The 23,374-nt window shown below is 42.7% G+C and overlaps 1 protein-coding gene across 2 annotated transcripts in view; it reads right to left on the minus strand.

The window, feature by feature from the left end:
• Positions 1-23,374, minus strand: part of CLPB (ClpB family mitochondrial disaggregase) — a 131,678-nt gene that overhangs the window by 16,371 nt on the left and 91,933 nt on the right. For both annotated transcript variants that reach the window (XM_067539081.1, XM_067539080.1), the window contains exons 8-10: positions 13,063-13,140; positions 9,809-9,864; positions 5,768-5,812 (exon numbers count right to left, since the gene is read on the minus strand). In XM_067539081.1, coding sequence (XP_067395182.1) covers positions 5,768-5,812; positions 9,809-9,864; positions 13,063-13,140 — 179 coding nt within the window. The remainder of the gene's footprint in view (positions 1-5,767; positions 5,813-9,808; positions 9,865-13,062; positions 13,141-23,374) is intronic.

Raw genomic sequence — 23,374 nt, forward strand, 5'->3', positions numbered from 1 at the left:
GAGTTTCTGTAGAAGCCCATTGTCTCTGGATGGGGCGGTGTTGTATATGGGCACTGCGCTCGATTAAAAAGGCATCTGTCATAATCATTGCTGGTGGTTGTTCCTGTTGGAATGGTATTCCATTGCAGATGTTTTCTGGTTCTGTCCACCAGCATAGCGAATCCTTCACTTTGGTGGGTATTATCAGACGACTGTTGAGACTGTTTGGTGTATAGACTGAATGCGGCCATCCTTGTAGGCAACGCATGTGTAACCGTGCATGTTGTATTATGAAGGTAGTGGCTGCCATATGACCCAACAGCTGAAGGCAGGTACACGTTACGATATATGGGCTGAACATAGCAACCAAAATGAGATTTGTTAATGTGTGAAATCTCTGCATTAATAGTGACACTTTGGCCTCTACGGAGCTGAGGTGTGCCCTTAGGAACTCCAGTTGTTGTACGGAATTAGTGTTGTCTTCTGCTAGTTTATTTGCAACCCTAGACTTAGAAAGAGACGGATGGTCCTCTGGGTATTGTGTAATGCCTCTGATCGTGTTGGGCTTCTCAGTAGGCAGTCGTCGAGATATGAGATTATTATTATCCCTTGCCTGAATAAGTCCACCACCATGACTGTAAGGGTCTTGGAGAAAACCCATGGTGCAGTGGAGAGGCAGAACTGTAGTACCCTGTATTGATAGTTCTGTTCTGTTCCCATTGTGAATGGAAGGAATTGTCTGTGAGCTGGATGTATTGTGATGTGGAAGTACACGTCTTGCAGGTCAAGGGCTGAGAACCAGTCCCCTTGTTCTAGTGATGGGATTATCATGGCTAACGTGACCATCTTGAACTTTTGGACTCGAACAAACCTGTGCAGCTTTCTGAGATCCAGAATGGACCTCAAACCTCTGCTTTTTTTCTGTGTTAAGAAATAGTGGGAGTAGAATCCCCTTCTCCTGTATTGTGGTGGGACATGCTCCACTGCACCTAATTGTAGGAGATGGTGTACCTCTTGTTGCAGGAGGTTCTCGTGAAAAGGTTCCCTGAAGAGGGATGTGGAGGGAGGCTGGGTGGGTGATATAGATGTAAAGTGGTGTCGTGTCCTGTTCTATCCTTTTGTCTGGTTCCTCTAATGGGTCTTCCTGTGTTTCGGATGGTTCAAGCCTGGGTGATGGTGGTGGTGATCTTAGTTCACCATGGGGTGGCATTACAGGACTGCTGTGTTGAGTCCTGTATGCAGCCCATGAGTCCTATGGAGGCCATTGCATGGGGAACTGCATTTGTGGGCACATCCATGGTTGTTTGAACCATTTCTGCATAAATCTGTTGAATTGGGATCTCAACTTTGTGCTCGGTGTTGATACACGTCTCATGGGGAGGAGTGGTGTGGAGAAAAGTCACCTTCCTGCAGGTCGTCTTCCTCATCGCTTGAGATTGGTGTAGCAGTGGGTGATAGTGGAAGCTTTGGTGCCATGTATTCTGATGAAACGTCGGTGCCAATAGCAGTGAATGTGGCACGGAGGGTACGGTTCTGTCCTCCGCTTCAAACCACTGTTGTTGTCTCCGTACCATCGGTGTTGGTGCGGTTGACTCAGTCGGCACGGTAGGTGGTGCTGCTGTTTTTCGCCCTGATTTGCTTGGTGTTGTTTCCATTGGTGCCGGTGCTGTTGGTGCCAATGGTGGGGGCACAGGCATCATAGCAGGTCTTGGTGCCATTTTCGCCAGAGTTGATGGTGCTGTGGAGGTGGAGTTGGACTTGCGTCTCAGCTCTGTTGCTTTCCGTTGGGACTTGACTGAGGTCCAGGTACAGATGGTGCCTGGAGCATCGAAGTGCTCACCCATATGGAGGTCGGCACCGAGGGTAGTGACCTGGCCAGACACCGCTTCTTTTTTGGTGTGTCTCTATCTGGCGAGGTGGGCTCTTTTTCTCAATTTTGTGGAGGACTGAGCCTTGTCATTTTCCTTTTTCCTGTGGTTTTATGTCCTGGGCTGATGGTAGGTCTGAGGGATTTTTCCATTAATATGAGCTTAAGGCAGAGGTCTCTATCTCGCCTTTCTCTAGCCTCTAAGTTAGTCCATTGTATGCATTTATGTGCAACGTGCCCTTCCCTCAGTCACCTGATACATAGAGAGCGGCCATCTGAGACGGATATCGCATCTCGATGGGATTCACATCTTTTAAAGCCTGGAGAACCAGGCATTATTGAATAGTTTCTCCTTCGTAGAAGGGAAACTATTTAGAAAAGAGAAAAATATATATACATTTTTTAAACTAACTAAGTATCTACTACGTTACTTCTAAAACTAACTTATTCTGACTAAACTACTAATGTTAAATTATGTCTATAACTAATATAAAGTATTTTTCTAGGTCTGCCAGCAACACTGCTGCGGAGGTCTGTCTCAGGCCAGGGATGGTTGAGAAGGAACTGAGGGGGTTGGGTCATGCGCATGCTGGTTGAAGTGCCAACAGCACCACGAGACAGCCATTGCACATGCGTGACTTGGGCGGGCAGTGCTGTTGGAAATCTCCAACTGACGGCACCGGGATGCACCAACACCTGCAGTGGAGCATCCAGAGGGACAGCACTCGAAGAAAAATTGGACAGCTAGCTGCTTCAGTGGAAGATCTAAAGTGTGGAGAGGAAGCAGGGATTTTAGGTTGGCTAAGGATGTGAAGAAGTCTCAGGAGGACGGGAAAGATGGAGCCTCTCCTCTCTCTCAATTGGGGGAACCAATGGAGCACAGGAAAAACATAAAGGAATTCTAGGAACAAAATAAACTGAAAAAATCATAACAAAAATATCTGCCTTTTCTACTTCAGTAACCAACGTCAGTATTCCTGTGATGCTAGTAGAATACCATTTAGCCACCACTTCAGGTTGCTCATCAAAATACAGCTATCTTGGCCAAGATTTTTAAAAGCACCTAGTAATTTCAGGTGCGCAAATTCAGACACATTAAAGGAGTCTGAGTTTTAGGACAGATGCTCAGCACTTTTTGAAAATCAGGGTCCTTTATGGTGTCGGAAACTGGGCTCCCCAAATCACCAGTCACTTCTGGAAATCCTGGCTTTTTAACTTGCAACGTCCTAATAAGGTTTGGTTGCAGTCAGTTAATAGGGGCCAAGATGGAATATTTGAACAGAAAAACAAATCCTTAAATTATTTAGCTTAAGAAAGAGAGAATTCATAACTTCTTGATCTGGAACAATGAAACAGCCCAGCATTATGATAAATCTATTGCAAACTAACTTTGTGCTGGAGAATAACGGTTGTGTCCTTATGTTCATGTGCCCATGTTGTCACCTGATATAACTGCATTTACCAGTTGTAGTTCCTTTTCAGTATTCCTATCTTTCCATGGCAATACAGGAAATTTGAGAGAGGAAAAAAGCCATCTTAGGTCCATCCTTTGAACTGGCAGCTCTATTGCCCTAGTACTTCCTTCGTACAACGGCTGGTGACCACTTTTTGCCACTGGTAAAGTATTATGCACAGAGCTGAAATCCTTACTTCCTTCTCCTCTTCCTGAGAAATCCACATCTGCTTCTGGCATTTGCCCCCATCCTCTTTTGAGAGTGCTACATTCTATCCCAGATGTGAAAGGCTTCCACTTGGTGGGCAGAATTTGGCTGAAGGCAGTTCATTCATTCCAACTGTTTTAGCAACCCCCTCAGCAGTGTCGGATTCCCCACGCTGTTCCTTCGTGCTGTTGTCTCCAGCACTGACCTCTTGGTCCTTGTTTGCCTGACAAATTTATTTTATCTTCCTTTGCACTTCTCTGCTTCTGTTTTCCTTATTTCTTCCCTTTACGCTGTAATCTCTGTCACCCTTGCCAGTGTATGATATTTTATACTTTGCATATTGCTATTTCTGATTCTCGATTCCTTTTTGTTCTGTCTCTGTCATCAACACTGCCATTTATTTATTTACTGCTACTGCATAGAGCATACATACCACACTACCCTTTGGCAGTCATCTATCAAATGGTCTCTGAGCATTCTTTTCTATTCTCTCTCTGTATCCTCTCCAATGGTTTATAGTAAATAATAGTATCCTAGCCCTCTTTTAGCCCCTTCCTTCTACGGATCTCAATATGCTTGGCAATCACACTGAGATTCACAACTGTCCTCTAAGGTAGGTCAGTGTTATTATTAATTATTATCCCTTGGCACAGTCTAGTAAACACAGGCACAGAAGGGGCTAAGCGATTTGACCAAGGTCACTGAACAAGCTGAGTCCTTTCTCCACTCTGAGCACAACATGTGAGCACACACATACACACACACCCTGTTAATGCCCAAAACCGACACTCCCAACTTGGAGCGTTTCCTTTAAACTTTGGACCAATCAACAGACGGGCTGTTTCTAGGATTTTCCCCTGAAAGAAACGTATGTTTCTTGTCTGTACTCTCAAACGTCATAGTCCCTCTCTTGACTCAGAGACCATCTTCCTGAGTTTGAGCTAACAAGACCCTCCTCATTTTCCTTCCTCCTTGCACATTGTTTAAGGAAGTGGCCTCTGAACCATCCTGTTCTGCTTCTGGTATGGGTCTCTTCTTTAAATTACTTCTGTACAGCCTTTACAGATTACCTCTTTCCAGTCTGAAATCTTTAGTGCTATCGGATTTTCTGCTCTATTTGTTACAGCTTTAAATACCTTCTTAGCAGAGCTTCTCTCAGAGAGAGACATTCTCTCCATTCAACTCCATGCTTTTTAAAGACTTTCATTTCTAAAATCCTGCACTGGGGTACACAGAGTATGTCTACACAGCAACAGCTTGGCATGGAGTAGCCCACCCAAGCTAGCTTGAATCCAGCTAGCATGGGTAACAACAGCAGTGAAGATTACTCTGTCTTCAGTGAGGATAGTACAAGGCCGGCCTGGACCCTGAGTACTTATTTTGGCTTGCTATTCTGCTCTGAAGCCCATGGTGCACTGTTTTCACTGTTACTGTTATCCACACTAGCTGGGTTCAAACTAGCCTGTGCACAGATTTTGCTGTGGAGATATATCCTGAGTCTCTGGGATCCATCATTAGCCCCGCTGTTCTGCTTCTCTTCCAAATGGTGGAAATAGTATTTGTCCAAAATGCTACACAGGTTTGCTAAGAATGTTGCATCATTTATATACTAAAAGTCTGTTAAGGTCTCCTCCTCCTTTTATTCACTTTCTTTTCTTTCCTATGGATGCACGAACCTTTCAGAGGACACACAGTATCCCCACTGGCTCTCCTGACGTAGTGGTGGGTTACTTACAATACAGCCAATCACTTACACTTGGACAGGATTTATTCCTGAGCACAGCTATTCCCTTCTTGCAACTGAGGCCACTTGTACCATGTCCAGAGGCAATAATATGAGATGCAGATTATCATCAAGTGTTTCCTTTGCCTTGGCCTCTACTTCTAATCTGCCTTGGCACTTTAAACTCTAGTGCTTTGGCTGTTATTCTAATAATTACCTGACATCCCTGAGTATCTGCCTTTGCTATTCTCCTTGCAACATTTCTCTTCCTAGTCCTTGGAGACCAGGGGCCTAATCCTGAGTGACACTGAGCACTCACAGCTCCCACTGATTTCACTCCCAGGATTAGATCCCATGTTAGGGCACAAGACCTGTGAGGTACTTGTTGCCTTCAATGGGAGTTGAGGAGGCAGTCAGCACCTCACAGGGCAATGATGGCAGATGGAGGGAAGAGAGATGCAATTGACATGATTTGTTTAAATTACTGATTAAACTAAAATTTCAGTCCTTGGGAATACAGACAGACCATTTACTAACCTCGTGCCTTTCCTGGAACTCTGACATGTCCAGTCTAATGAAACCCTGCAACAGAAATAAGCAAGCAACATTACTTTTGATTAATGCTCTAACAAATGTTATGCATTTAAAAAGCATCTTTGGAACCAGTGGGGCGCCGGAGGGGCACCGACATGCTGGAGTGCTTGTTTGTTTGCTCCCCAAGATGTCTGTCAATGAAATGCTCAGTTAAACCTATTGCAAAAGGTTAAGGCTGATTCTGAAAAAAGAAGGTGGAAATAAATCCAGGGTTTTTCAAGAAGAAAGGCCCCAAATCTCGCTACCATTGTTTTGAATGAGTTCAGTTAAGATGACCTGCTCATCACTATAGTGACGGGGATGAAAATGGGACCAAAACACCAACTTTCCATTTGCTACATAAAATGGCCATTATTACTGTTCAACTGCTTAGAAATAAATCAACAGGAGAACGTAATAGCTACCTTGTAAAAAAAAAAAAAAATCATAAAGTCAAGGTAAGTTAAGTCCTTGGATGATCACAGCATTGAGATAATATTGTTACAGAATTTATAGGTTGCTACACAAACCTCCTTTTATGTCTGAAAGGGCTGTGGGTTCATTGAAGAAAATGAATTTCTCATGCTCGCAGCTATAACTTAGTTCATATTGCTATGAAAAGGAAAGCTTGAACTTTCCTAGCAATGATAGCAGGGGTGGGAGTACCTGACAACCAACCAGATCTCCAAAGACATTTCTTCTAGTCACAGCTTGTACCTCTGTGACCCACATTCTGTGTGACATACATGACTCATCCCATAATTATATCAGCTGGAGAGCCACTGCGAGTGTACTGTGGGTGCTAGAGAACCTTGGATACTAGCTTAGACAAAGGCCTTATGCTTAATACAAAGCAAGTATTACCGGTTGGCAACTTAGTAGCATTTATCGCCCCTCCTGAAACCCACTGGTTCCACTATGCCTATAAGAAGCTAGCTGACTATACCTTCTACTCATCTATATCGACCATCTTATTAGCAAAGGACATATTATTAGGGACAGTGGTCGAAGGTGGAACAGAAGAGCATCTAGAGATGTATGTCAAGTTGGATATTTCTTTGTGGAGAGACAATGTGTAGGAAAATCCACCTCAGAATAGTGATATGGTTACAAAAATCAATCACTCACTCAAATGAAGTAGGAGCACAATCTACATATACTGTTATTAACATCCCCTATTCACTGAGACACAATAATGTACTCAGAGACACAGAAGAGTGGGGAGGAAACAGAGGGAAACCTAAATAGTTCCCTAATAGTTGACACAGGGTAAAGGTATAAACACACAGCTACAGAATGCTTGTTGTAAATGGGAATTCCCACTAGCTTTTGAATCCCAGCTGTAGTTTTCCCCTTCCAGAGGCTAAAACTAAAAGATGCTAGATTTAGCTCCCAAGGTATTGGGAGCTTAGGCGGCTCATTATATCCCAGGAGGATTTGCTTTTAACGCAAGTCTAGAACATAACTGGAGTTGTACATGAGGAAAGACACTGCTGTTATAGATAGGGTCAGGAACCAGAATTTCAATTCTGTGGAAAATGCTGACATGTCAAAAAAAATTTGTTCCAATTTGGAACAAAAAGCTGAAATTTCAAAATTTCCCACAAGGTGGGAAGAACCTAAAAATTCTGATTTGGGACCATAAAAACATTTTCTGTCAATAGGGTTGTTTTAATTATACTATAAAGTCAAAACAAAATGATTTAGCTGGGATTGGTCCTGCTTTGAGCAGGGGGTTGGACTAGATAAACTCCTGAGGTCTCTTCCAACCCTCATCTTCTCTGATACTATGAGTCAAAATGACACTATCAAAACAAGCATACAGTGCTCTTGTAGCTGTGTCAGTCCCAAATATTTTGACACTACTGAAACATAATGTTTAGACTTTTTCCCTTTGAAAAAATTGGTCAAAATTGGCACAGTCCCACAAAGAGTTTCGATTTCAGTAAAATTGCAATTTTTGATGGAACACTGTTCTGGCAAAAAATTTTCAACCAACTCTAAGTTAACATTACCAGCCAAGTCAGATGACATCACTGCTACCCAAACCAACGCTCTAAGGCCAACAGCCCTTGATTTGGAGTGCCCAACTTGAAACATATTGGACCTGATCTTCACAAGAGCTGAGCACCCACAACCCTACTGATGTCAGTGGGAGCTGTGGATCCTTGCCAGTCTCAGACTGGGCAGCAAAAGCAGAGGTAAGCAAAATCAGTGCCACGGTTGAAAATGTGGCTTTCCAGGCCTGATCCTGATCTCATTTACACTTGTGTAAATCGGAAGTGTCCCCAGACGAGTCAAGAGAATTAGCCTGGTGAGATCGAGATCCACACCAGGCCCTAAGACATTTCTAAACTCCTTTCTCTGAATCAGCCCATTTGTGATCTTACTCATTCTATGTCAGCAAATCATCAGAGAGTTCATTGTACGTACAGCATGGATTAAGGCAGGCCATATAAGGATATTAGCATTTGTAATTAAATAATAACCTTTCTGTCAGTATGAAAATGAAACCATTACACATTTTTCCTTCTTAGTCAGTTCCTGCTAATAGCTGCATCCCCTATAACTGTCCATATAGTTTATGACCCCCCTACAGAGGCCTAATTACTGCAATGACTGCCAAACTGATTAATCAACTGTAAAACTCTGATTTGTGCATGCTATTGAATTAACACAACAGTCAATGTTTGGCTGACTCTTCTATTGGATGTTTAGCTGAAGCACTGACCAATTCCAGGTGCAGCAGTCCAGGAGTAAGGGGCCTGAGCTCCAGGAACTGGAAGTTATTATATTTAAAAGGCAGCTACAGATGGATGAGGAAAAGAAACCAGAACAGGCTTTTTTATGGCCATGTTTTACTTTTGATCTTCTTTCAATAGGTGTAACTTCATCTGGTCTTTTCTACACTGGAGAAATTCTGGGAGAGACATACTTAACCGAACACCAGCTTGCGGGGCACCTTGATGCTGCATCTCTGCATTTTCCTCTGTGATATGCAAAGGGCTTGTTTCTGACTCTCACACCAGTTTTATACTGGTGTATCTCCACTGACCTCAATGGGAGCAGCTGGGACTTCTGAAATTTAGGCAGGTGCTTAAACATGAAGCTAGGAGCCTAATTTTTAAAAATTTGGCTCAATTTTGTTAAAGAAAAAAAAAAAGATGTTCTAAAGCTTTATATGACCTAAAAATGTTTCTAGAATATAGCTTTTAAAAAAAATCTAATGAAAATAGCTGTTTTTAAACAGATAAACAATCCCTTGCAATGTGTGAAGCACAAACATTCCGGCACTATGAACCTAGTGTTGTCACTTATTTTCATTGTCCAACCTGAATGAAATGCAAAAACATAAACAAATAGCAAATACAGTGGCAAGTAAAGTGGACTTTTAGAATTCTTTCACTTCCACTGGTCTAAGGTTTTATTAGTGACAAAGACATAGAAATGTATTTGTCTACAACGTAGGATGCTCAAATTAGCAGTATCCCCATAAACAAGAACAACGAGAGTCCTGTAGCACCTTAAAGATGTCTTCATGCATCTGACGAAGTGGGTTGCAGCCCAAGAAAGCTTGTGCCCGCAGAAATTTGTTAGTCTTTAAGGTGCTATAGGACTCTTGTTGTTTTTGCTTCATACAGAGTAACACGGCTACTACCCCTCTGGAACTTTTCCTCATAGACAAGGAAAACAATGCTTTTGCTAAATTCTTTGAATTATACTAATCTAAAGTGTTATTAAAAACATAGGCAGGAAGACAGTTTTGTTTTGTTTTCTTAAAAAATTTGCTGTAAACCAACAGCCTCCCTTCCTGATACACAAAGACAAATCTGATGCTTCCTTTCAGCTGCTGAATAAAGTGCCACCATGATCCAGGATAGACAACGTGTGTTTGGCTCCCCAGCGCAGAAGGACCATGCAGTGAAGCATGCATCAGTGATGGACAAACCCCACTGTTATCTAAAGCCCAGTTGATTGAGAAAATACAAATATAACAGGGATTACCTTCTTGGCATCTTTGTGCATGTACTTGGCTGTCTGTTTGGCTAACTCTGTTTTACCTATTCAGAAAATAGTAAGAAAAGATTTGCGTTAAAACAATCAGAATGTGTGTTCCATTTACTATGAATGATTGCAAGAGGCACATGCCTAACTCCCTACAACCCACATGCTGAATACAGGACTTTGACCAGTTCAGACACTAGAAGCAATCCATGAATGGAGGTTTTCTCTGTCACTGTGTTCTATGTGAAGCAGGTGCATTAATATAGAATATTATAAATAAAACATTCCCCCAAAATTCATCCAAGGGTGAAGGGAAACCAGGATATTTTTTTATCATAAGGTTAGAGTGCATATATAAAAATATGGCTTTCTTAAAGAGTGCTGGTTGTAACCACATGCAGCTGCTATTAATGACTCCGTACAAGACGAAAGACCATGACTTTCATAGAATAGAATCATAGAAGATTAGGAGGATGGAGATTCCACCACCTCCCTAGATACCCATTCTAGCACTTCACCACCCTCCTAGTGAAAAAGTTTGTCCTAATATCCAACCTAGACCTCTCCCACTGCAACTTAAGACCATTGCTCCTTGTTCTGTCATCTGCCACCACTGAGAACAGCCTAGCTCTGTCTTCCCTGGATCCCTGCTTTAGGTAGTTGAAGGCTGCTATCAAATCCCCCTCACTCTTCTCTTCTGCAGACTAAACAAGCCTAGTTCTCTCAGCCTCTCCTTATAAGTCATGTGCCCCAGCCCCCTAATTATTTTTGTTGCCCTCTGCCCTCTCTCCAACTTATCCAATCCTTTTTGTAGTGAGGGGCCGAAAACTGGACACAATACTCCAAATGAGGCCTCACCAGTGCCAAATAAAGGGGAATAATCACTTCCCTCGCCCCTTTAAGGTATCTCAAGGCAGAAATGCCAAAGTTGAGACACCCAAAATGAACAGTGAGTTTTAAAATCATGTCTCTGTTTCGTACAAATATTTCTAATGCACCTATTAATAGCAACTATTATTTATTATTTGTATTGCAGTAGCACCTAGGAGCCCAGTCATTCACAAGGCCTCTATTATGCTACATGCTGAAGACACAAAGAACAAAAAGACAGTCCCTGCCCCCATAAGCTTACAATCTAATTATAAGACAAGACACAAGAAGTGGCTGCAGAAAGGAAGAGAGGGAATGCACAAGGAAACAATGAGACACTATTGGTCAGCACAATCGGCAGTGGTCTCAGTACACCGGCAGCCTAACCATTGTCACGTTTTCTGTAGGCATCATGGCAAAGGAGAGTTTTAAGGAGGGATTTGAGGAGGACGATGAGGTATCTTTGCTGATGCTTATAGGGAGCTCCTCCCAAGCCTGAGGGGCAGCAAGGGAGAAAACACAAAGGTGCGTGTTTAAAATTTAACAAGTGGGCAATGAAGGCTGCATCATGGGCTGAGCACAGGATCTTGTGCTTGACCTTTAATAGGTTTACTCTCGAATGGAGATACAGAGAGATTCTAATTTTTTTTTGGCAAAAAGCACAATTGGATCAGATCTTGCTACATTTATGCCAGGCATCCCAGGTTTCAAGTGCAATGTCTTTACTTTCCAGATGAAAAGTGAATTTGCTGGGAAATGTGATATTCTTTATTTGTTTGATTTATACATAAAACTCTAGGAGCATGAACAATCAATAATTCAAAACATATATTACAGGATAAATCTACGTTGACACTATATCAACAAACACACTGGCCCAAGAAAACTGAGACCCTGTCCTCTCAAATCTTTCTATTCAGAAAGAGCCTGAGTAAACAGACAGGCTTTCCAAAGTGCTCTGGGTGTCAGAATACTCCAGGCTTTGCCAGGATCAAAGGCCTTTAGCAAGAATGCCCCGCTGCCAACCCCAGGTAGGGGTTTTCATTCTGAGAACCCAGCTGACCTCAACTGCTGAGGACCACAAGAGGAGACAGGCAGCTTTTGAGATACATAGGACCCAAACCATAAAAGTCTTAAGGTTTAAAACTAACAGTGTATGTCATGCTTGGTAATGAATCTAAAGCCAGGTACAGCCTCTGTACTTATGTCTTGAATGAAGAATTTATATCAATTTTATATTGATATATACACTCACATACACACACTTATATATGCATTAATATACATGGCATACACACAACAACATGTAATAATTTACCCTCCCCACAAAAAAACGTAATCATTTGAAGTCCTGCCCTGACTTACATCAGATCTAATCCCACAGTAGTCAATGGAGGTGTAAGCCAGGGAAGAATTTAGCTCTAAATGTCCGACATAAACATTCAAAAGCAAGACAACTCAGAGTTAACATTGCTTATTGTTTTCATATAATTATACAGCAACTCATAGAGTTAGTACTTTGGCTAGTATGGCTCTGAGGCAGGACTCTGTACAGACAATAATTGTTGCATTTGCCCAGTAGCCTTAACCTCTACAACAAGAACATCTTCCAGCCAACCAAATCAATGCAGGGGAGGACGTGTACAGTACAAATGTCCATTGTCTTTCAAATGCCACTTTTTGGCTGTTTTAACCTTTTTGACAGAGTAAAAGAGATTCTGGCTATTTCATGAACCAACCAATATTCATATTTCATTTTATTTTAAGTGATCAGGAAAAATATTTTTAGTGCCAATAGCGTGTTAGCTGTTTTACAAACAAATAAGATCCTTGGCCTGGAGAGCTGACAATCTAAAAGTGATCTCTGGAATGACTCAATTATTTTGCACACCCCTCCATAGGTTTTTCGTTTTAAAGGTCCAATCTGTTAAAAACAACATTTTTATTATTAAAAGTGTCCCTCTTAGGTTGAGACTTTAAGGGCCAGATTCTCAGCTGCTGTAAATCAATTTAGCTCCATTTGCATGAGCTGGGGATCTGGCCCTACATATGAATTTAAAGCCTGAAGTTATTCTGTTTACCTGGACAAAACACAGGAGGACGAGCTAGACGACGTGCTGGAAAACCGTTCCCAGCCACGAGTTGATGACATTTTTTACAAATGAGTTATAAGTCCATGAAAACAGGGTTTAGTGTGTGTGTTGACAGACCCTGAAGCACAGCTGGGCAACAGGGCAAGTTAATGTAACCTCCTCCTTCTCTTTCCCCCTTCTCCACACACATGCTGTGGACATGTATGTCCAGAACACACCACGAGATGATGCCTACATCAGGCCTCATCAGCTGTGCTCCCCACCCATGAAAAATGACAACCCCTATGTTACCTATTCCTGATGATCCCAAGAACAGGAAAACCAGGGGGTGTTCTTCGTCGTACCAGCCATTTTCCTTTCTCCGAATTGCTGAGTTTAAACACAACGAAAACAAAAGGAGGAAGAAAAAAAAAAGAAGCATATAAATCAATGACACAAAAGCAAGTATAATTATCACTAAGTATACACTATGTTTTACTGCTCTCTGCCCACTCAAAGTCTTCACTACCATTAGTGCTACCTAATTTGATTAGCCGGCAAAGCCCCCAGAGACACCTAATCAGGTTAGCATGGATTTGGAAAGCTGCCCAGAGCAGATTTCGGATAAAGTTTTCCAGGATGTGCACTCAACGTTGCTGGTTTAGAGAAGTTTGTCACCTCTTTCTTGTATGCTAATTGAAAGGGGGGACGTTTGGAGTGAATGTCATGGCATGGAAACAGAAAGGAGGGTGGACACTGAATGAACGAAGAAAGGGTGGTAGACAGAGAATTCAAGAGGCGTGTTAGCTTTCCAGTTTGTAAGTGCAACCTTTATGTAAAAGGCTGGTTTAGAGAAGTTTGGGATACTGGACTGTTCCAATATGGTCGTTCCTGTGTTCATAAAGCTGCTTCAGTTCACACAGGAGTTGGGGGGGAGAGGGAAGGCGCATGCAGCAATTTCTGGGTTTTGTTCTGCATGAGCTTTGAACACTCTGAGTTTCACAAAGTTTCAGATTCTAATCACTCCAAAAATTCAAAGCAAGGCTCCAAATCTACCCAGATTTTGCACTGAAATTATAAATTGGCCCTTGTTCATCTGACTGGTTTGCTATGGGCATGGGCTAAGTGTCTTTGGAGTATGCAACAACTTGGTCCAAAGAGAAGGTCCCTCAGATCAAGATGAAACATTGCAGCTGGGACCTGAGGTCTCAGCAGGCCACCCTTCCATATTAAATACGGTGGGCTAATGATCTAGGATGGGTCCATGGTTGGGAAAAACTTAGGTACCTTGCTCTATAGAGACAAAATATACAACATCCAACAGCAAAAGGCAAATCTTACCAGGCCAGAGGATTCTCACAATCATAACTGAAGCATAAAGGTAGCGAAAGGATATTAATTGTTCAGTTTATGACAGTCTTGTAGTTTAGAAGAAAAGAGACAGAATCATGTCTCAGCCGAATGAGGTCTTCCTGATTTACTTGCATTATTTAAAACAAGGCCTCCTGTATTACAGCTCTTAAAAGAGTTATTCTTGCCGTATTGATCGGTGGGGGCTGTGAAGCGTTTTGTGATATTTTGTAAGAAGGAAGCTACACAAAAATAAACGGTATTGTGTTGTAAATTGTGCTCCTAAGAACTTACCTGTAGTGTGCTTTTTAAAATTCTACACAGACCTGTGTCTCAGCAGTTGCCAGAGGTCAACGAGACCAAAGATGCCGCATATCATGTTTTGATATAAGTACTGCATAAACAGGCTAAATGCCAAGCTTTCAGGAATTACAGCCTAAAATACTTTGAAGATCGCAGAGGAGAATAACGGTAGCAGAGGTAAAGACAGACAGGATGAAAAATGGAGAGAAAACGAATGACCTAGAACTTTGGGGCTATACTGTGCTTTTAAAGTAGAGGCACTCTGGGGCTCCATGTTTATCGTCTTTCAATGATTTCCACACCAAATACTTTTATTATTTCTGACTGCCACCCCTCCAAATTCAATCTGGGATCTGAGAGTCAAGCTGGGCTCTTTCCTCCTCCTCTGTCCATCTCTCTTAGGGCCTTAATAAAAAGTCTGCAGATCAAATTCTGCCCTGAGCAACTCCAGTACCACGCCTTTGCCTCCAGGTGTAACTGACAGGAACTCCATAAACAATGCTATTGCTGATGCACAAGGAAGAAGTGACTCCAGTTCCCTCTCCTAGAACTTGGCTGTCTCCACAGTGCTAGTAGGAGGAAGTGGACAGAAATCACTATAAATAAGCAGTTATTAAATGCAGATAACTGATAAAGGAAACTAAAGGTATCAATGAAAAATCTAAGGCCAGGATAGTTAAGACGACAATAAGAAGGAATTTTAAAAATACATCAGGAACAAAGTCATCCTAGCAATCATACAGATAAGAAGGACTTTCTAGAGAATAGGTGTAAAAAACTGTCAATCTTGATACAGAAAAGGCAGAATGTTCAATAAATATTTCTATTCTATATTTGAAAAGAAGTTGGACTATTTATTCATAGTTTACAGCACTAATGAAAACCTTTCTTTTCCGACAGTAACTAGGAAGAGTGTTAAAAAGCAACATTTTAAATCTGCAGGATTGTATCATTTGCACCCAAGATCTTTAAAAGAATTAGTCGAGGAGCATCTGACCACTAATGTTGATATTTAACAAATTGTGGCACACTGGGGAAACTCCTAGAGAACTGGAAAAAAGCTAATGTTGCTCCAATATTTAAAGACGTAAACAGGACAACCCAAGTAACTGTAGGCTGACACTGATCCCAGGCAAAATCATGGAAATGCCAGTGTGGGATGCAATCAGTAAAGCCTTAAAGGATGGCACCATAATCAATGCCAACAAACATGGATTTATGGAGAATAGGTCTTATCGAACAAATCCGATATTATTTTTGATGAGATCACAAGTTTGGTTGACAAAGATAACTGTGTTGACATAACAGAGAGACTTCTGTAAGGCATTTAACTTAATACCACATACCATTCTGATTTACAGTATTACCGCTATACAAAATCAAGGCAGCACATATGAAATCAGTTAAAAACTAGCTAACTGATAGATTTCAAGAAGTCATAGTAAATGGAGATTTAGTATCTAGTGAGGGGTGTTTCTAGTGCAGTCGCTTAGGGATCTGTTCTTGGCACAAGGCTATTTAATATCTTTACCAGTGATCTGGAAGAAAACAAAATCATTACTGGTAAAGTTTATAGGTGAAACAAAAATTGGTGGAGAGGTCAGTTGATCAGGAGTAGAGTGATCGGGATCACAGGGTAAACTGGACTCACTTGTATAACATGTCTTTTAATATAAGATCATACACCAAAGAACCAAGAACCAGTGGCATACTGATGGGGAGAGCGGCAGGGAGGGGGTCCAGGCCCCTGGGTGCCGGCCTGTTGGGACGGCGCCAGGCCAGCCCTTCACCATGCGCAGGAGGCGGGGGATGCAGGAGGCTCTGAGGGGCGCCTCTCAGCGCCTCCCTGCCTCACACGTTGTGAAGGGCTAGCCTGGTGCTCCCCCTCCAGGCCGGGGTGGTCAGGCCACCCAGTCCTAGCTGGTGCTGGGCTGCGGGGTTGGAGTGATGGGTCAGTGCTGGGTCAACCCTTCACAGTGGGCGGGGGGCACAGGAGGCTCTGAGGGGCGCCCCTCAGCACCTCCCTCCCCACCATGTCATGAAGGGCTGGCCCAGCCCCTCTCCCCAGGCCGGAGGGTGAGGCCGCCCACATCCGAGCCGGTACCAGGCTGGAGTGGGAGAAGTGGGTACCGTGTGGCTGGTAAGGCCAGGGAGGGGAGCAGCAGAGCCAAGCCTGCATTTGCACCCCACCCACAGGTACAGACCCCCCCTCCCGGGGCAGCTGGGAGGCGGTGCTGGGACCCCTCCTGCCCTGCATAGGGGGATGGGGGCACATGAGGCCTGGGGGAGGGTTGCAAATGTAGGCTTGAACCCCGGGTGCTGGAGACCCTCCGTACGCCACTGCCAAGAACGCAGGTCACACTTACAGGATGGTGTCTATTTTGGAAAGCAATGACTTGAAAAAGCCTTGTGGGAAGGGTGGCTAACCAACTGAACAAGAGTGGTTGCGAAGAGCAAATGCTATCCGTGGATGTATACACAGAAGAATATGAAACAGGACTAGAAAAGTGGGTTTACTTCTGCCTGTGGGTATGGCATGAGGGAGACTATTATTGGATATTGTGTAGAGTTTTGGTGTCCACGCTTCAAAATGGACGTTGACAAGTAAGGGCTCAGAAAAAAGCTACAAGAATGATCTGAGTTCTTGAAGACCTGCCTTACAGTGAGAGACTTAAGAAGCTAAATCTATTTAGCTTAACAAAGAGAAGGTTCAGAGGTGACTTGATCAGTCTATAAGTACCTACACGAGGAATGTATGTTTAATTTACCAAGCAAAGGCTTAACAAGATCCAGAGGCTGAAGCTAGACAAATTCAGACTAGAAATAAAATACCCTCACTATTAACAAACTATGTAATTAATCATTAGAACAAACAGGGATGTGGTGGATCTTCTGCTCACTCGGAGTCTTTAAATCGAGACTGGACATCTTTCTAAAAGATATTTCAGCCCAACCAAAAATTTTTGTTTGAAATTTGGGGTGAAATTCTCTGGCCTGTGCTATGCAGGAGGTCAGATTAGCTAATCATAATGGTCCCTTCTGGCCTTGAAATCTCTGAAACTGTGATGGCCACTATGCTTGGTTTCTGAATACTGGTGCAAAAAAGAGAGGCTCCTCGCATTTGTTTTGCACTGGGCACAATCTGAATGTGTGTGTGAGGCAGACAGACAGACAGAGAGAGAAAGAAAAAACACGGCGGCAAAGAAGAATTGAGCCAAAACAGACAAGGGTAAATGTCATCGTAAGAAGTGTGTACACTGACTGCCATGGACTTCAACCGGGGCCACGAGTGTGCGGGAGAGAGCAGAATTTGGTGTGTGCTGGGCATCCAAGAGTCAGAACATTGTAGCAAGGAGCTGAAGAGCAAGGTGAATGCTTAGGGAAAGAAACTACAGATACAAAGGCTTTTTGACCTCTACTGTTGCAGCACCGAAAACAAGTCTGAAGCAAGTGCTTCCAAATTCTTGGAAATATCAGTGCCAACAGCAAAACTCGGCAGATGTGTGATACTTCCCGCCGGTTCCTCACAAGCTCGATGGTCCAAGTAAAATAGCCATATGGGAATATGATGGAGACAGGCTTATTCTAAGAGAGACACTCATGCTGAGGACGCTTTCGTAACAGCAGCTGCACGCTCCACAACTACAACTGGCTCTTTTGGGAGTGTTATGAAACATTCATACTTCCCTGGTGGCTGAGTGCACTGGATCGTCCCTTGGCCTTTATTGTTCACAGCACACAAGAGGTCAAACACTGTGGGTGGATTTAAAAGAAACTAAACCAAAAAACTATTGGAGAATATTATGACCACCAACTACATTTGCAGCTATTCCAGCTAAGATAATAAGGGTAATAAACTCTTGTTTCAGAGCACAAAGGGATTACCTGCAGGGGTCAGCATATGCAATGCTTCACAGACAGCTGGGTTCACTGTGGCTGTGTTTTCACTTCCCTCTGGAGCAAGCTCCTAGACTAGATGGACAAATGGTCAGCTCCCACATGGCAAATCCCATGGGTATGTGATACAGCCACAGCTTTGGTTGTGCCATTGTTTGGAGAAGATTGTCTATCATAAAATGAGGGATGATGGCTCTGGATTGAAGTTCTTGTTAGGAAGTGAGAAAGAGTTCTCAGTCATTGCAGTGAAGAACACTCAGCTCTTGTAGGTTATTTAAACCAACCTAGAGCAGCATGAAATCAAAGTGGTTTCATATATAGCCTTAAAATAATTATCGTAGTCCAACAAAGTAACCTAGCTGCACAAATCTAACAACAAAGATTCAGGTCAACCAGAAAGAGAGATTGCAACATGGAAGCCATTACTTTAAGCAGCTGTCCGCTTCCCCTGGCTGTTGCACTGCTTAATTATGACAAAAGAAAACAAAGAGATCATCTCAGGATGGAGTGATCCTCAAGCAATCCCCATCCACGCATGGTTGGGAAGATTAAAACTTCAGTGGCAGGCTAAGAGAGTAGCGCCCTGGCTGACATGGTGTTTCAGGTGTCCATGCCGCATTAGTATTTGCCCACCACATTATGAATTTTTCAGCAACATTCATGCAGGAAATCCATATTTTGGGGTGGAGAAGCCTCATTTGATGCTGAGGGAGAGAAAAAAAAACCCAGGTAATTCCACTTTACTGGAATCTCATGAAGAAATTCAAACTCATTGTAATGGGAAAGGATGATGATGATGATGATGCCTGAGCCTTCTTTCTGGAGCCATTTCAGGCCTCGCTGCAGAGCTCTCACTTTATTTCGTACATCTGTAACAGTGCAACCGAGCTGCTGTGTCTCTGAGAGGCCCTTCAGCTCGCTATTGAACTGATAAATTCACTGTATTACTTTACACAGATCAATACACCCCAGCAGTTATCAGGGGTTGATGTGACCGAAATTGGTTTCAGCCAATTTGTGAGTGTAATAAATGTCCATTTATCAAATCAATTCATTCAGTGGTGCTTCTTAGGCTGCCCACATTCGTGGGATCACAAGGGTGACTCTCTTCAGGTGTGTATCAACTGCTGGGTCACCCTCCACCTGGTGAGCTTCTGAATCTGCTAACAAGGGCATTCAAGAGCCCTCTTTCTACCTCAGATTTTGCCAGCCTAGAAGTTTACTGCAGGATCTATGGCAATCTGACCTGTGCCACCAGGGAGCACGATGCTGCCAACTGTGCCAGGCCGTAGGAAAGTTCTGAGATATGGAGGAACAAGATCCTGGGTCTCTTGCGAGTCTTGACTCATTGGGAGCTGTTCGGAGGGAGCTCAGTGCACACTTAAGGTAGTTGTGCACGTGCAGTCGGGTCCCCCACCATCGGACCCTTAACAAGACGGGTACTAAGCATGCACAGGTGTGGGATTTGCAATTTGTTCACCTCAAAGCCACTTTCCTTCAGTTCAAGGCCCGGTGCTGCTCCTATTCATTCCTTATCAGATGGCAACTTTCAGCGCTCAGGTATCAAAGCTGTAAGGACTGTTCAGAAAGGTCACTGCGTAATTTTATAATATGAACAGTGGATTCTCTCTCACTCCCCTTTTCATTCAAAATGGCTGAACAGTATTTGCTCAAACCCCAAACAAAACAGACAAATCTCCTCTGGGCAGAACCCAAGTATGAGAAATTTCAGTCCGTAAGGTCCAGAAAATCAACAACTGAACACTGTGGCAGCCTTACCTATAAATGACTGCAACAAGCACCCAATGTAATACTATTAATATTATATACACACACAAACATTTAAGTATTGTCTTACAGAGAGGATGTTTTGGTTATGAGAACATGAAACAGGAAATACACATTCTTAAAGACTTTCATCCTTTACTATATAATCTTAGAAGGGACCCCTTCCTGGGAATCACCAGAGCATGCAGTGTATTTACCCGTCTCTGTATGCAAGGACAAACAAGAGCTGACCAGAGCCAGAAGGAGTGCAGTTATTTATTAAAGTGCCCTGGAAACATAATCATAAGCCATTTAGCTGTTCATTTGCATGAGCGGGTGTAGCATCTAGGCCTTTGTCAGTTTCTAACATTACAGAAGAGACCTGCTTGTTTTTTTCTTGGATGTTACAGTGATACCTGAAATGATCCACTTTGATTTTGTTAAAATATACCATAGAAAGCAGTGAGTATCTACATCTGTACAGTGTACAGCATCACTTTAAACTAGCTAGAGACATAAACTAGGTACAGCCATAAAGGGTAACAAGAAAACATTCTACAAATACATGAGAAGCAAGAGGAAGACCAAGGACAAGATAGGTTCATTACTCAATGGGGGAGATGGGGAACAATAACAGAAAATATGGAATGGCGAAGTGCTAAATGACATTTTTGTTTCAGTTTTCACCAGAAAGGTTAGTAGCAATTGATAGTGAATGCCAGTGAAAATGAGGTCGAATATGAGACTAAAATAGGGAAAGAACAAGTTAAAAATTACTTAGACAAGTTAGATGTCTTCAAGTCACAGGGCCAGATGAAATACATCCTAGATTATTCATGGAGCTGACTGAGAAGATAGCTGAGCCATTAGCAATTATCTTTGAAAAGTCATGGAAGGCAGGAGAGATTCCAGAGGATTGGAAAAGGAGAAAATAGTGCCAATCTATAACAAGGGAAATAAGGACAACCCGGGGAACTACAGACCAGTCATCTTAACTTCAGTACTCGGAAAGATAATGGAGCAAATCAATTTGCAAACACCTAGAAGATGATAAGGTGATAAGTAACAGTCAACATAGATTTGTCAAGAACAAATCATGTCAAACCAACCCTCATAGCTTTCTTGGACAGAGTAACGAAGCTTGTGGATGGGGGGAAGCAGTAGATGTGGTATATTTTGACTTTAGTGAGGCTTCTCGCATGACCTTCTCATAAAAAAAACTAGGGAAATACAACCTAGATGGATCTACTACATGGTGGATGCATAATTGGCTGGAAAACCACTCCCGGAGAGTAGTTATCAGTGATTTACAGTCAAGCTTGAAGAACATATCAAGTGGGGTCCCGCAAGGATCAGTTCTGGATCCTGTTCTGGTCAATTTCTTCATCAATGATTTAGATAATGGCATAGAGAGTACACTTATAAAGTTTGCAGAGGATACCAAGCTGGGAGGAGTTGCAAGTGCTTTGGAGAAGAGGATTAAAATTCAAAATGATCTGGACAAACTGGAGAAATGGTCTGAAGTAAATGAGATGAAATTCAATAAGTACAAATGCAAAGTACTCCACTTAGGAAGGAACAATCAGTTGCACACATACAAAATGGGAAATAACTCCCTAGGAAAGAGTACTACAGAAAGGGATCTGGGGATCATAGTGGACCACAAGCTAAATAGGTGTCAACAGTGTAACACTGTCACAAAAAAACCCACAAACATCATTCTGGGATGTATTAGCAGGAGTGTTGTATGCAAGACATTAGAAGTAATTCTTCTGCTCTACTCTGTGCTGATTAGGCTTCATCTGGAGTATTGTGTCAAGTTCTGGGCACCACATTTCAGGAAAGATGTAGGTTAATTGGAGAAAGTCCAGAGAAGAGCAACAAAAATGATTGAAGGTCCAGAAAACATGGTCTATGAGGGAAGACTGAAAAAATTGAGTTTGTTTAGTCTGGAGAAGAGACGACTGAGGAGGGACATTATAACAGTTTTCAAGTACGTAAAAGGTCGTTTATAAGGAGGAAGCAGAAAAATTGTTCTCCTTAACCTTTGAGGAGAGGACAAGAAGCAATGGGCTTAAATTGCAGCATGGGCAGTTTAAGTTGGACATTAGGAAAAACTTCCTGTCAGGGTGGTTAAGCACTAGAATAAATTGCCTAGGGAGGTTGTGGAATCTCCTTCATGGGAGATTTTTAAGAGCAGATTAGACAGACACCTGTCAGAGACGGTCTAGATAACGCTTGGTCCTGCCATAAGTGCAGGGGACTGGACTAGATGACCTCGCGAGGTCCCTTCCAGTCCTACGATTCTAGGGTCATTTAACTACATTTATGCTTCCTCCCTTCCACAGAGTTACACTGATCAGCAGATTGGAAGCCAGGAAGGAATTCCCCTCCCCCCGAGCACTGGCAGGAACAGTGGAGAGTTAGTGTTTCCCTCCTTCCCCTGGAGCGATGAGCAGAGATCATCAGCTAGGTGTAATCCCATACTTATCACAGTGTGTAAACTGCACCAAGCCCCCATCCCAGATTCTTTTAGCTTAGTGACCCTAATTGCAGAGGTGCTGTGTTAGGTGATGTAAGTTACACATCAGCAAGAGGGTGTGAGTCTAAGAGAGTCCACTTGAGTTTACTGGAATCTTTTATTCCAAATGAAAATGTCCCCACGGACTGGCACTGAAGTAACAAGAGGTCTGAATTAAAACGAATTTAGTCATTTCAGTGGAAATTTCTGACCACACAAATTAGTGTCACTTGCATGCTTACGGAAGCAGCGGAAGGTGCAAGATTCAGAGTGGTAGCTTCACTGCTGTCCACCCATCTGGATTTTTATCTCATGCTCATCACCACAGAATGTCTCTGAATCTGGCTCCTAGACCTGTGCTCTAAATCCCCTTCTCTTTTTTACTCTGCGATGGGAGTCTCCGGAGACTGTTTGGATCATACAAGAGGCACTGCATCAAATCAGATTATTAAATTAAGGAAGAGGTTATAAATTAAAATCTAAACGTATCCATTCAATTTGGTAAATCTTAAGACACATTGTATAGCCAGTCTCCTAGCCAAAAAACAGCACATATTGTATCAGTGGTAGAGAGCAGAAGGGTACATTGATTCCATAAAGTGGCTGCAGAAATAACTCAACAGTGAGAGCTCAGAAGGCTAACCTCTGCCTAAATTCAACATTACTGAAACAAAACAACAAAAAGGGGGCAGAAGGGATATCAGTCTGATATCCCGAGGCTGCTGGGGTATCTAGCGCATTCCCTATAATTCAATAAGAGAAGCCTCCATAAAGACAACAGCTTTA

This window comes from Emydura macquarii, unplaced genomic scaffold (genome assembly GCF_026122565.2).
Source record: "Emydura macquarii macquarii isolate MOO-44397 ecotype Brisbane River unplaced genomic scaffold, CSIRO-AGI_Emac_v2 contig_509, whole genome shotgun sequence".
NCBI classification, from domain to species: domain Eukaryota; kingdom Metazoa; phylum Chordata; order Testudines; family Chelidae; genus Emydura; species Emydura macquarii.